This window comes from Ornithorhynchus anatinus, chromosome 3 (assembly GCF_004115215.2).
Source record: "Ornithorhynchus anatinus isolate Pmale09 chromosome 3, mOrnAna1.pri.v4, whole genome shotgun sequence".
NCBI classification, from domain to species: Eukaryota; Metazoa; Chordata; class Mammalia; order Monotremata; family Ornithorhynchidae; genus Ornithorhynchus; species Ornithorhynchus anatinus.
Window position 1 is genome coordinate 89,285,886 of NC_041730.1, and position 15,687 is coordinate 89,301,572.

The 15,687-nt window shown below is 44.8% G+C and overlaps 1 protein-coding gene across 1 annotated transcript in view; it reads right to left on the minus strand.

Annotated features, from left to right (window-relative positions):
- Positions 1–15,687, minus strand: part of CCDC152 (coiled-coil domain containing 152) — a 32,025-nt gene that overhangs the window by 2,006 nt on the left and 14,332 nt on the right. Inside the window, exons 6-8 of the mRNA XM_039911527.1 lie at positions 9,553–9,655; positions 7,366–7,493; positions 4,080–4,166 (exon numbers count right to left, since the gene is read on the minus strand). Of these exons, the coding sequence (XP_039767461.1) occupies positions 4,080–4,166; positions 7,366–7,493; positions 9,553–9,655 (318 nt within the window). The remainder of the gene's footprint in view (positions 1–4,079; positions 4,167–7,365; positions 7,494–9,552; positions 9,656–15,687) is intronic.

Genomic DNA, 15,687 nt, shown 5'->3' on the forward strand with positions numbered 1-15,687 from the left:
CCCCCCCCTTTGGCTGCAAATGAGAGACAGAAAATTGAATGAAGATGCTCAAAATGGCAGTTGGCATGGGGATTTTGTACAAGGTAAGGAATGACTACCTTTGTGGGCTGCTGCGAGGGGGATTGGGGGATCCCAGGCTGTTTTAAAAGGGCAATGTAAAAGCAAGTTACAAGAACTGAAAGACAGAATGTAGGAACCCACGAGTTAATTTTCCATAGCCTTGTCTTCAGTCTGGACCCCATAGCAGACTGCCCTGTTGCTGACTGAAGACATAGCAAAATTATGAAATTACAGACACGTGATGGTGTCTTAAATTTTGAAGGTGCCTCTTCTTGTGTGTTAGGCTGGTTGGTAATGTGAAGTTGTTCAAAGAAGAGTGACTTTACTCCATGGACAGCAGCATAATGCAATGCTGATCCTCCATGCAATATATCAACACAGGTTTCCCTCACTCTCTGCAGAAGTCACCTTCCTGGAGAATGGGAGGAAGTTGTGAATGGAAATGTTATCATTATTATGGTATTTGTTAAGCGCTTGCTGTGGGTCGAGCACTATTGTAAGCACTGGAGGAGATGCAAGTTAATCAGGTTGGACACAGTCCCTGTCCCACTTGGGGCTCAAAGTCTAAGTAAATCAAATCTATTCTTTAGCAGTGCAGCCCTTTGAGCTGCTGGGTTTTAGGGTAAAATCACAGATTCAGGCTCTTTCGTCTTGTCTGGTCAGGACAAGATGGGATTCCAGCCACTGAATAGAAAAATGCCCTCCAAGGCCCATGGAGACCCAACAGGAGACTCCTGGTGGATTTGAGAATTTGGAGAAAGTAGAGGCAGGAAGAAATTTAGGGGAATCTGGTGTATGGGTCAAAAGAAGAGTGGGAAATCTCCTGTATGGGTCAAAAGAAGAGTGGGAAATCTCCCCCTTTCCTTGTAAACATAAACCATATCACAGAAGGCTATTGGGACTAAGAGAGACTGCCAATAGTGAGATAAATCTGTACTATTGATTTATTGAGTTCTAACTGTATGCACAGCCCTGTTTTAAGAACTTTGGAGAGTTCGTCAGTTGAGTTGATAGTCAAGATTTCTGCCCTTAAGAAGCTTACAATCTAGCGAACACATAGAAGCAACCAAACTGTCAAGACCCATTTCTGTCCCAGTAGAATTTGTGGAATATGGAATAGGTGGAAAACAAGATAATTATATGTAAACTAGATCTTTTTTTCCCCTTGTGGGATTGCTGCAATCAGTCTCTCTGCCTCTGATCTCTACCCTCCTCAGTCCATCCTACATTCTGCTGTCTAGATCATCTTTCTAAAATGTCCGGCAGAATACATTCTTCTCTTCCTCTGCAACCAGTAAGTGCTCAATAAATACCACTGGTTGATTCCTCCAAAACTAACCAATACTTTCTGTAGGAAACAAACTACTGACTAGCTCTCTTCTCCCTTTTACTCCCCAGTGCTCACACTTCCCTCTTTCCAACAGGATCTGATTCTTGGCCCACCCGTCTCTGCCTCATGGGTCATGACTTCTCCCTGGCTGGAGCTCCCTCCCCAACTCAAATTTGCTAAACCAGCAGATGTGAGTCTTTTGCCTGGGAAGCAACTTGCCCTAGTAGAAAGAGCAGGTGCCTGGGAGTCAGAGGACTGGCTCTAATGCTGGTTTTGCCACTTATCTGCTGTGAGACCTTAACAAGTTCCTTAATTTCTCTGTGCCTCAGCTTCCTCAATTTTAAAATGGGGAGTGAATCCCTGTTCTCCCTCCTACTTAGACTGTAAGCCTCATGTAGGACAGACACTTACCCCAATACTTACAACAGTGTTTGACACAAAGTGAGCACTTAACAAATATCATAAAAAACAAAACCAAAAAGAACCCTTGTCCCTCACCTTTCAACCCCCCCTGAAAAACCATTTTCTCCAAGAGGTTTGCCTGGATTAATCCCTATCTCGCACGTTACATCAACCCATCGGCCACTCTTAGGGCTTAATGTGTACACTGAGAAGCAGCTTGGCCTCACGGAAAGAGCATGGGCCTGGGAGTCAGAGGACCTGGGTTCTAACCCCAGCTCTGCTACTTGTCTGCTGGGTGACCTTGGGCAAGTCATTTCACTTCTCTGTTCCTCAGTTACCTCAGCTATAAAATAAAGATTAACTCCCACTCCCTTCTACTTAGACTGAAAACCCCATGTGGACAGGGGCCATCTGTCCAACCTGATGATCTTGTATTTACTACAGTGTTAAGCACACCATAAGGGCTTAAAAAATACCACCAATATTATTATTATTCGGTATCTGTGTTTTGGGTATATTTTGCAAGGTATTGCATCCCTGCTCACCTATTTGCTGTCACATCCACTCTCCCAGCAAGAAAGTGAGTGGCAGAGATGACTGTCTGTGGCTCTGGCCAAGCCACTATCAATTAATCAATGGTATTTATTGAGCACTTAGTGTGTGCAGTGCACTAAACTAAACTCTTGGGAGAGGACAATACAATAAAGGACAATACTCTATAGTGCACTATACTAAACTCTTGGGAGAGGACAATACTATTAGGCTTGATCTAATAGTAACAACTAATGGTATTTCAGTGCTTACTAAGTGTCCAGCACTGTTCTGAGCAGAGGGGTGAATATATGATAATCATGTCAGACACAGTCCCCGTCCCACAGGGGGCTCGCGGTCTAAGTAGGAGGGAGAACCAGTATTGAATGCCTATTTTAGAGAGGAGGCCCAGAAAAGTTAAGGGGGCTGCCCAAGGTCACATAGCAGGCAAGTGGTGGAGGTGGTATTAAAAGCCAGTTCCCATCTTCCAGGCCTCTGCTCTTTCCACTAGGACATGCTGCTTCCCTTCCCATAAATGGCTTGCAGAATAGAGGGGGGAGATATAGGGAAGCAGCATGGCTCAGTGGAAAGAGGGAGTCAGAGGTCATGGGTTCAATCCTGGCTCCACCACTTGTCAGCTGTGTGACTGTGAGCAAATCACTTCTCTGTGCCTCAGTTACCTCATCTGGAAAATGGGGATTAAGACTGAGCCCCACATGAGACAACCTAATTACCTTGTATCTACCCCAGTGCTTAGAAATTTGCTCTGCACATAGTAAATGCTTAACAAATACCAACATTATTATTATTAATAAAATTCAGTTGAGCTATGAACACAAGTGCTGTGGGACGGTGGGGGAGGTAAATATCAAAGTATTTAAGGGGCACGGAACCAAGTGCATAGATGTTGCAGAAGGGCGCTCTTAGGGTAATCAGGGGTTAGTCAGGGAAGGTACTGTGGAGGAGATATGATTTTAATAGGACTTTGAAGGTGGGGAGAGTGATGTTTAGTTGGGTGTGCTGGGGGAAGGAGATACAGGCCAGGGGGAAGACGTCATTTCCTTTGAACAGGTTCAATGTCCTGAAGTCTACATGGCCAGACTAAAGCTCATCAACTGCCTACGATTTATTGACTTAGCTATTCATCATAATTCTTTTATTCATATTTGGTCCACTTTTGTTTTGGGTCATTTGAATCTCTGCCATCAAACAAAAATAGCTTCAAGGGTCTCTACCAACTCTGTCTAGTTTACACAGTGGCTCACCACACTGGCTCCCCATCTCCCTTATCTCCCTCCCAAGCCCATGTCCTAACTGACTCCAGCAGCGTGGCTGAGTGGATGGATGGATGGGTGGATACAGGGTAATCAGGTTGTCCCCTTGGGGGACTTGCCCACAGTCACACAGCTGACAAGTGGCCGAGCCGGGATTTGAACTCATGACCTCTGACTCCCAAGCCCATGCTCTTTCCAGTGAGCCACGCTGCTTCTACAATAAATACTAATGATATTTTTCAAGAAAGTCCCCTTAAAATATCATTCACTTAGACTGTGAGCCTCCTGTGAGACAGGAGCTGTGTCCAACCTGATATTTTTGTGTCTATGCCAGCGCTTAGAATAGTTCTTGACTCATAGTAGGAGCTTAACAAATACAATAATCATGATGATAATTCATAAATATCAAATATGCAAATCATAAACCACTAAGGTAGCACAGGTATATTTGCAGGAAGTAGTAAAGAAAAAACACAACTTACCCGTCTGTAGATATTCTGAGGAAATATACTGAAATCAGGAAACAATTTTGTTGATTTATTCTGCGCTCTTGCTAGTTTGGCACTAAACTGGAACAAATATAACAACATAATATAGTTGAGAATGTTGTAATAATACAGAAAGGAAATTATTTTCATATTTATTCTCAGTATGCTTTGTAAATCAGATTCAATCTTCTCTAGACTATAAACTCATTGTGTGCAGGGAAAGTATCTACTAATTCTGCTGTACTGTACTTTCCCAAGCACTTAGAACAGTGCTCTGCATACAGTAAGTGCTTAATAAATACCACTGATGGTGATGCTCTGCACACAGTAAAACAATAAATACCATCGATTGATGGAATGTTTCAGTTAAACTACTCTCTGGTGGGACATGGATGGGGGAACCATTTTTCCTTTATGAAATCCTAAAGTAGAACTCTGATTCTTTAAATAGGGCTGACCTAAAGGCCATGTTGTTTTAACTGCAAAATTGGACCTGCAGTGGCAGTGGTGAGGTCTATGCATTTTCAAAAATGAGGCTTTATATAGCTAGTGCATTTCTTTCAGAGTACTGCTTCAAAGAAAGGGTAAAAAATGCAGACTCTATCTTCCTAGCCCACATTCCGTGCAAACCTTTCCTCCAGGCGCACTTTCCTATTGGAAATAATGAAAACAACTGCTTTACATTATTTATCTCTGATTTTTCACACCATAACGATGAAAATAATAATCACTGTGGTGTGTGTAAAGTGCTTACTACATGCCAAGTACTGAACTAAGTGTTGAGGTAGGTACATGATAATCAGGTCGGACACAGTCCTTTGTTCCGTATGGAGCTCACAGTCTAAGTAGGTGGGAGGACAGTGGTTGAATCCTCATTTTACAAATGAGGAAACTGAGTTGTGAAGAATCGAAATGATCTGTCTAAAGTCACACAACAGGCAGGTGGTGGAGCTGAGATTAGAACCCACGTTCCCTGACTCCCAGGCCTGTGCTTTTTTTCTTTAAAAGAAAAAGGTATTTATTATTATTATTATAGTTGTTAAGTGTTTACTATGTGTCAAGCACCCTTCTAAGCACTGAGGTAGACACAAGTTAATCGGATTAGGTGCAGTCCCTGTCCCACATGGGCCTCACAGTCTAAGAAGGCGGGAGTAGGATTGAATACTCATTTTACAGTTGAGGAAATTGAGGCACAGGGAAGTGACTCGGCCAACGTTAAGCACTTACTATGTGCCAGGCACTGGGGTAGATGCAAGCTAATCAGGTTGCATACAGTCTGTGTCCCACATGGGGCTCACAGTCTTAATCCACATTTTACAGGTGAAGGAACTGAGAGCCATAGAAATCAAGTGACTTGTCCAAGGTCACAAAGCAGACAAGTGGTTGAGACAGGACTAGAACCCAGGTCCTCTGACTCCCAGGCCTGTGCTCTATCCACTAGGCCTACCTCTCCTCCCTTCTCTCTTTCTACCGCCCACCCCGCACGCTCCGCTCCTCCGCCGCCCACCTCCTCACCGTCCCTCGGTCTCGCCTATCCCGCCGTCGACCCCTGGGTCACGTCCTCCCGCGGTCCTGGAACGCCCTCCCTCCTCACCTCCGCCAAACTGATTCTCTTTCCCTCTTCAAAACCCTACTTAAAAATCACCTCCTCCAAGAGGCGTTCCCAGACTGAGCTCCTCTTCCCCCTCTACTCCCTCTGCCATCCCCCCTTTACCTCTCCGCAGCTAAAGCCTCATTTTCCCCTTTTCCCTCTGCTCCTCCACCTCTCCCTTCCCATCCCCACAGCACCGTACTCGTCCGCTCAACTGTATATATTTTCATTACCCTATTTATTTTGTTAATGAATTGTACATCGCCTTGATTCTATTTAGTTGCCATTGTTTTTACGAGATGTTCTTCCCCTTGACGCTGTTTAGTGCCATTGTTCTTGTCTGTCCGTCTCCCCCGATTAGACTGTAAGCCGGTCAAACGGCAGGGACCGTCTCTATCTGTTGCCGACTTGTTCATCCCAAGCGCTTAGTACAGTGCTCTGCACATAGTAAGCGCTCAATAAATACTATTGAATACTGTTCCTTTTTTATGGTATCTGTTAAGTGCTTACTATATGCCAGGCACTATACTAAGTGCTGGGGTAGTTACCAAATAATAAGGTTGGCCTCAGTCCATGTCCCACATGGGGCTCACAAGTCTTTTACAAATGAGGTAACTGAGGCAGAGAGAAGTGAAGTGACTTGCCTAAAGTTACAAAGCAGACAAGTGGTGGACCCTGGATTAGAACCCACATCCTTTGGATTCCTAGGCCCATACTCTAATAATAATGTTGGTATTTGTTAAGTGCTTACTATGTGTAGAGCACTGTTCTAAGCGCTGGGGTAGATACAGGGTAATCAGGTTGTCCCACTTGAGGCTCACAGTCTTCATCCCCATTTTACAGATGAGGGAACTGAGGTCCAGAGAAGTGAAGTGACTTGCCCACAGTCACCCAGGTAACAAGTGGCAGAGCCAGGATTCAAACCCATGATCTCTGACTCCCAAGTCTGGGCTCTTTCCACTGAGCCACGTTGCTTCTCATGCTCCTTCTACTAGGCCTCACTGCCTCCCAGTAAACAATTTCCCCAGCTGATCCTGAACATAATGGGCCATGCCAGATTCCTGGGATGCATTATCTTAGTCAATTTCCTCTTCCTATCTGGACTTTCGAAGAAAGCTTGTCTAAAGGACTGTAAGCCCGTCAATGGGTAGGGACTGTCTCTATTTGTTGCCCATTTGTACTTTCCAAGTGCTTAGTACAGTGCTCTGCACATAGTAAGTGCTCAATAAATACTATTGAATGAATGAAGAAAGAGCCCTTCTGCTGAGGAGCTCACTTCTTCTCTAGACTTGTCTTGAGCTTGCAAAAAGTTTTCTTGACCCACCACCCTTTTACCAGCTCCTGCCGCACTTCTCACCATTTAAAGAGCATGTAAGTGCTATTGAATGAATGAATCCATTTGTTGGCAGTGAGCTTCAGCAGCTTGAAAAGAATACTCTACCAAATGAACTGGGAGGTGTGGGCATTTTCCAATACAAGCCTCACTTCCTGAAAGCCCATTTCTTAAAGGTTTTGCCCAAGCTCTCTTAATCCAAGTGCTTAGTATAGTGCTCTGCACACAGTAAGCACACAATAAATACGATTGATTGATTGATTTATCTTTTCAGGGTCTGAGTGTGTGGAACTGTATTCATTCGACTCCCTGGTCTTCCCGTCCAGGGTCTTTAGCGTGATTTTCCTTGGCCTTACCTCGAGCTGCAATTTGATGATTTCATTCTGTTTCTCCTCATCGAGGCTCCTCAGCTGTTTAGTTAATTCTAAAGCCTCCATATCCTTTTTTTCCATCAGCTCTCTATGTTCTTCTTCTTTTAATTCAACTGATGAAAACATAAAAGTAATAGTTGGAAAATTCCCTTTTAAAAAAGGGGCAAATTTCAAATCCCCACTAAATATTTTACATAAAAATGATATGGAGAAGAAATCAGAACCTAAACCCAAACTCAGTATATCAGATTGATAAGAAAAATTCATGTAAAGTTTTGCTTCAGCTGTACAGGTTTTACCTCATTTGCAAAACAGGGATTAACACTGTGAGCCCCATGTGAGGCACGGACTGCTTCCAATCTGATTGTCTTCTATCTACCCCTGTGCTTAGCATGGTGCCTGGCACACAGTAAGTGCTTAACAAATACCATAAAAAGTATAATAATGCTGGGTAGTCCTTTTGTTCTAAGTACTAATGGGATAAAAACCATTCAAAATAGGCATATATCCCAAATTTACTTCTGCCTGTCTTCCCCTTTCAGACTGTGGCCTCTTGAGGGTAGAAGAGTATCTCATACTTTTATTGTACTCTCCCAAGTGTCTGGTAATAATAATGAGGAGGATAATAATTGTGGTATTTGTTAAGAACTTATTATATGCTAAGTGCTGGGGTAATAATAATATTAATAAAGATGGTATTTGTTAAGCACTTACTATGTGCCAAACACTGTTCTGAGCGCTGAATACCATCAAATTAGTCTGAGTCCCTGTTCTCAGGGGGACTCACAGTCTAAGCAGGAGGGAGTACAGTTATTTCATCCTCATCTATAAAATGAAGAAGTTGAATGACTTGCCTGAGGTCCCACTGGAGGCAGAGTTGGGATTTGAATTCAGGTCCCCTAACTCCCAGGCCTGTGTGCTTTCTATTAGGCCACACTCCTTCCCTAGAGTACAGGGCTCTACATAATAATGTTGGTATTTATTAAGCACTTACTATGTGCTTATTTATTAAGCACTTACTATGAACACTACACTGTTCTAAGCGCTGGGGTAGATACAGGGCAATCAGGTTGTCCCACGTGAAGCTCACAGTCTTAATTTCCATTTTACAGACGAGGTAACTGAGGCACAGAGAAGTTAAGTGACTTGGCCACAGTCACACAGCTACATGGCAGAGCTGGGATTCAAACCCCTGACCTCTGACTTCCAAGCCCAGGCTCTTTCCACTGAGCCACGCTGTGAGTACCAGTAGTAGAGTACTCTGCTCATAGTAGGCACTCAGTACAGTGCTCTGTACACAGTAAACACTCTTCCTCTGGCTGTGGGGAATCTGGAAGTTAATTCGGGTAAGGACTGAGCTAGGACTTGTCTGCTCACCCTCCACTTCAGTTAAAGGAAAACTGAATTGCAAAGGACTATTGTGGCCTCACTACCTCTCCCTGAATAGTGGGATTTCAAAAGAACCCTGTTTCTTCCACCACACTATTTCCACGGAAAAAGAGAAAAAGACCTATTTTCTAATTTGCTTACTTCAAGAGTTGCTATCTTGTTGACATTAGGGTTCCTTGGTCAGGGGCTGTTTTATAAGACCCCAGAGATGGGAAGCAGCATTATCTAGTAGAAAGAGCACGGGCCTGGGAGTTAGAAGACCTGGGTTCCAATTCCCATTCTTCCACTAGCCTGCTGTGTCAATTAACTTCTCTATACCTTAGTTTCTTCATCTGTAAAACAGGGATTCGATACTTGTTCTCATTCCGACTTGGACTCAGCCTCTTCTATCCCAGAACTTAGGATAGTGCTTGAAACATAGTAAGCGCTTAACAAATACCACAATTAGGGATGTTATCCTCATCTGCAGTGCTGTCCCTGTAAACCCTGATTAGATATTGTGATTGAGATGACTCCCTTTCAGATTCAAAAGTCACTGAGACAAATTACCTAGCAAATTCCTTTCCTGCAGGCACAGCATTGATACTGCGAGGTGTAGGCAGCACTGCATAATAATGATATTGGTATTTAAGCGCTTACTATGTGTACTGTACTAAGCACTGGAGTTTCTATACTAAGCGCTGGAGGCAAACATGAATCCAGGTGGGACCCTGAATTCTGATCTTCTATGGCTTAGCCTTGCTCTCCCTCCCTTAACTGCTACAGTGAAACTACTGGACTGACCTTTCTTCTGCAAGTCGGATTGAATTTTCAGCATTTCCATTTTGTGTGCCTCCTCCTTGCTTTGCATTTCAACCACAAATTGGTCAAACTGCTTCTTATACTCCTGGGTAAGAAAAGGAGAGTTTTTATTTGGTGGATTGAACCTATCTTTAATATTACAAAGGAACACAGTTCACAAAACCTGTTCTGCCGGACTGGGGCGGGCAGAAGCTGGAGCTTTTCATTCACTCAATCGTATTTATTGAGTGTTTTCTGTGTGCAAAGCACTGTATTAAGGGCTTGCAGCCATACACGCCTTGAGCGCCTCAATATCAGGGCTTTGGAATACAGAGGGCACCTCTACCTCCCTTTATTCATCCCCCTCCCAGCCCCATAGCACTTATGTACATCTCTGTGATTTATTTATATCTATTAATGTCTGTCTCTCCCTCTAGACTGTAAGGTCATTGTGTGCAGGAAATGTGTCATATTGCACTCTCCCAAGCACTTAGTACAGTGTTCTGCACGCAGTAAGTGCTCAGTAAATATTCTTGACTGACTGACTTGAGTTGGCACTGCATCCCCGACCCATGGCTGAGGATAGAAATGTGGGCTGTCCAATGATTAGCTAGAACATTGTTAGAGTGTAAGCTTCCTGAGGACTAGAATCTTGTCTGCATACTCTAATTTACTGTCCCAGGAGCTCGGGTCATAGTAAGCACTCAATAGATAATACTGATTGATTGATTAGCAATTCAAGAAATGGCTACGAGCCTTGAAGACAGTCTTTTAAAAACTTCTGGAAATGACGACACTTCGAAATCTTTCATTTGTCCTTCAAAAACCCATTGCTCCCTTCTCATTATTCAGTGTCACGCCAGCCACTCCTGTCCATCCTGGGGTAAATTCTCCACAGTCAAGCGGCTTGAAACTCCCGTAAATGCTAGGAGAAATCCTATCATGTGGAAACATGAGTGAGTTGGCACAACTGACTCCTCCAACCCGGGAGAGGGTCCTGCTCTGAAGGGGGAGGAACTGGAGAACTATTGCCTCTGGAAGGGATGGATGCTGCTTCTCTCTTGAATTTGTTTTTCACTGAATTTTCCTGATTATTTCCTCTCCCACTGTGTCTAGCCTCTTTCCATTTTAGATGGGGAGTCTCCCTGTGGGGCAGGGATCAAGTCTGGTTCAGCATCCTCATACCTGTCACCAGATCACCTGTTCAGTGCTTGGCACAGACTAAGTGCTCAACAAATGTGAGGAACGGTGACGCTGATGGTGGGTAAAACTTAGGTCTTGAAAGAGTCAGTAAGTTGGGACTCAGGTTGTCGCAACCAGACATTAAACTCCCTTCTCAAATCTGTTCCCCTCACCCCCCCCATCTCTTTCCCTTAATGGTCTGGGCCACATACTTTATTAACAAAATTGAAACCATCAGATGAGATCTCCCTAAAATCTCCCCTACCCCTCTCCAGTCCCCCCAGCTCCTCCACACTCTATGACTCTCCCAACATGCCCAGCAGTAACTCAAGAAGAGATCTCTCACCTGCTCTCAAAATCCATCCCCTCCACCTGTGCTTCTGACCCATCCCTTCAAATTCTATTAGAAGACTCGCCCACCTTCTCACTGCCATCTTCAACCGTTTACTCTCCCATGGCTTTTTCCTCTCTTCTTTCAAACATGCGCATGTCTCCCCTATCCTAAAAAAGCCCTCCTTTAACCTCATGTCTCCTTCCCTGCCCCAGTTAACACTCCATCTCTCTCTGACCATTCCTCTCCAAACTCCTGGAGAGAATTGTTTACACCCTTCTCTCCTCCAATTCTCTCCTTGATCCTCTCCAATCTGGTTTCCACCCCTTTCACTCCACAGAAACAGCTCTCTCTAAGGAAACCAATGACCTTCTCACCAAATCTGACAGTGGTAACCAATGATCCTTCTTGCTAAATCCTACAGCCTCTACTCCATTCTAATTCCCCTGGACTTGTCAGCTGCCTTCAACACTGTAGACCACCCTCTTCTCCTAGAAACCTTAGTTTCACTGAAACTGCCCTTTCCCGATTCTCCTATCTCTCTGACCACTCTTTCTCAGTCCCTTTGGCAAGCTCCTCCTCTACTTCCCACTCCCTGAGAGTGGGGGTCCCTCAAGACTCAGTTCTGGGCCCCCTTCTATTCTCCATCTATAACCTGTTGCTTGGAGAACTCATCTGCTCCCATGGCTTCAATTACCATCTCCATGCAGATGGTCTCAAATCTACATCTCCAACCTTGACCTCTCGACTTCTCTGCAGTCTTGTACTTCCTCCTGCCTTCAAAACATCTCTACCTGGATGCCCCAGTGACATCTCAAACCAAACATGTCCAAAAGAGAACTCCGTATCCTCCCACTTAAACCCTGTCCTCCCCATCTTTCACATTACTGTAGACGATACTACTCTCTTCCCTATCTTCCGAGCCCATAATGTTGGCATTGTCCTTGAATCGCCTCTCTCATTCAATTCACATATTCAGTCTGTCACCAAATCCTGTCCTTCTTACCTTCTCCACACCACTAAAGCCTGCCCTTTCCTCTCTATGCAACTGCTACTGTGCTGATCCAAGGTGACTACTACATCTGCCTCCTTGCTGGCCTCCCTGCCTTCTCTCTTTCCCTACTCCAGGAAATACTTCACTCTGCTGCCTGGATCATTTTTCTAAGTTCAGGCCATGTCTCCCCACTCCTCAAGAACCTCCAGGGGTTGCCTGTCCACCTCTCCTACCACCGATTCTCAAGCAATCAATCAGTCGTCCTCTCCTTCCTTATCCTCTCCTTCCTTACCTTGCTGAACTTCCACTACAGCCCAGCTTGCACGCTTAACTCTACTGCCAACTTGCTCACTTTGCCCCGATCTCACCTATCTCGCTGCCGATCCCTTTCCCACATCCTCCATATATGCCAGACCACCACTCTCCTGACCTTTAAAGCCTCATTAAAGTCACATCTCCTTCAAGAGACCTTTTCCAATTTAGACCTCTTTTCCCTGGCTCCCTCTCATTTATTCATTCCTTCAATAGTATTTATTGAGCACTTACTATGTGCAGAGCACTGTACTAAGCGCTTGGAATGTACAAATCGGCAACAGAGACCATCCCTGACCAATGATGGGCTTACAGTCTAATCGGGGGAGACAGACAGACAAAAACAATAGCAATAGAGTCAAGGGGATGTACATCTCATTAAAGCAATAACAATAAATAGAATCAAGGTGATGTACATCTCATTAACAAAATAAATATGGTAATAAAAATATATACAAATGAACAGTGCTGAGGGGAGGGGGAGAGGGGAAGGAGCAGAGGGAAAGGGGGGGAAGGGGGCTTAGCTGAGGGGAGGTGAAGGGGGGGGGGTAGAGAGGCAGCAGAGGGAGCAGAGGAAAAAGGGGAAGCTCAGTCGGGAAGGCCTCTTGGAGGAGGTGAGCTCTCAGTAGGAGGGCTACTCTCAGCTCTCCCTTCTCCATTGCCTGCACTTGAATCTATGACCTTTGGGCATTTGGTATTAGCCCCACCCTCAATCCCGCATCACCTATTTACATATCCATAAGTTTTTATTTCTATTAATGTCTGTCTCCGTCACTAGAATGTAAGCTCGGCATGCACTGGAAATCTGTCTACCAGCGCCATTGTACTGCACTCTCCCAACCACTTAGTATACAGGACTCTGCACAGACTAAGCACTCAATAAGTACCACTGATGAATAAATACCCCTGATTGTTTGGACATTTTGTAGGCTGAATCAATCAATCATATTTATTGAACGCATACTGCGTGCAGAGCACTGTACTAAGTGCTTTCTTCTTCTTCAAATGCCATCGAATCCTTTCCGACCCGTAACGTCTCCATGTACACACCCTCTTCAGAACATCCCATCTTCTGTCATAAAATCGTTCGGATATGTGTATTCACGGAGTTTTTTTGGTAAAGATACGGAAGTGGTTTACCTTAGCTTCCGTGCAGTAAAAACCTGAGTCTCTGCTGCACTTGATCATTCGTCTTTAACTCTTTCCCATGACGCTGCTGACCAGCACAGGTGAATCGACTCTGAAGCTTTGGCTTACAAATTTCCATTCTGGATAGCCCCATATGGCTTAGCTCTAAACTTTATCAGCGTAGGGAAACTCTCCTGCCACAGTAAGGTGTCGATTCATAGGAGAGACTAAATGCTTGGGGGAGTACAATTTAACAATGTAACAGAAACGTTCCCTCTCCACAGCGAGCTTACAGTCTAGAAGGGGAGACTGAAGCAGCGGGGCGTAGTGGATACAGCATGGGCCTGAGAGTCAGAAGGTCATGGATTCTAATTCCGCCTCTGCCACTTGTCTGCTGTGTGACTTGGGCAAGTCACTTCTCTGTGCCTCAGTTACCTCATCTGTAAAATGGGGATTGAGACTGTGAACCCCACTTGGGATGGGGACTGGGTCCAAATCGACTTGCTTGTATCCTCCCCAGCGCTTATTATAGTGTCTGGCACATAGTAAGTGCTTAATAAATACCACCATCGTTATTATCATTATTAATAATTAATTATGATAATAATGGTGATCATTAGTATCATTATTATTAATTAATAATGTTAATAACGATGGTGGTATTTGTTAAGCGCTTACTATGTGCAAAGCACTGTTCTAAGCGCTGGGGGAGATACAGGGTCATCAGGCTGTCGTCCCACGTGAGGCTCACAGTCTTCATCCCCATTTTACAGATGAGGGAACTGAGGCACAGAGAAGTGAAGTGACTTGCCCACAGTCACACAGCTGACAAGTGCAGAGCCGGAATTTGAACTCATGACCCCTGACTCCCAAGCCCGGGCTCTTTCCACTGAGCCATGCTGCTTCTCTAATGTCTTATTACAGACATTAATACAAATGAATAAATTACGGATATGCCTATAAGTACTGTGGGACCGAGGGAGGGATGAAGGGAGGAAATCAGGGTGATCCAGAAGGGAGTGGGAGAAAAGGAAATGAGGGCTCAGTGAGGGAAGGCTCCAAGAGGCTTGGGGTAGCTAGAGATAATGTGGGTGTCGGTCGTTTTTCCAGCTGAACAGCCACACCACCTGGAGGTGAGGCCTTGATGCTCTTTGGCCTCTGCCATGAGGGTCTCGATTGATTTCAGGGTTCAGTTTGGGCTGGTCCGAGGACCATGGTGGGACCACTTAACTTTGACCCATGCAGGACTCTAGACTCCATCTCATCTATCTGGCCACCGACCTCTCGCCCACATTCTACCTCTGGCCTGGAACACCCTCCCTCCTCCTATCAGACAGATAATTGCTCTTCCATACCTTATAGAAGGCCCATCTCCTCCAAGAAGCTTTCCCTGACTAAGCCCTCCTCTCCTCTCTCCCATTCCCTTCTGCACCGCTCTTACTTGCTCCTTCATTCATTCTCCCTCCCATCCCCACAGCACCTATGTATATAGCTGTATATCTATTTAATTATAATAATAATAATGATGGCATTTGTTAAGCGCTTACTATGTGCAAAGCACTGTTCTAACCACTGGGAACGATACAAGGTGATCAGGTTGTCCCCTGTGGGGCTCACAGTCTTAATCCCCATTTTACATTCCAAGCACTTGGTACAGTGCTCTGCACATAGTAAGCGCTCAATAAATACTATTGAATGAATGAATGAATTTTAAAGATGGGGTAATTGAGGCCCAGAGAAGTGAAGTGACTTGCCCAAAGTCACACAGCTGACAAGTGGCTGAGCCGGGATTTGAACCCATAACCTCTGACTCCAAGGCCGGGCTCTTTCCACTGAGCCACGCTGCTTCTCTATAGTAATATCTGCCTCCCCCTCTAATAATAATAATAATAATATTGGTATTTGTTAAGCGCTTACTACATGCCGAGCACTGTTCTAAGCACTGGGGTAGATATAGGGTAATCAGGATGTCCCACGTGAGGCTCACAGTTAATCTCCATTTTACAGATGAGGTAACTGAGGCACAGAGAAGTGAAGTGACTTGCCCACAGTCACACAGCTGACAAGTGGCAGAGCTGGGATTCGAACTCATGACCTCTGACTCCCAAGCCCAGGCTCTTTCCACTGAGCCATGCTGCTTCTCTGGACCGTAAACTCGTTGTGCGTGGGGAATGTGTCCTTCTGTTGTTAT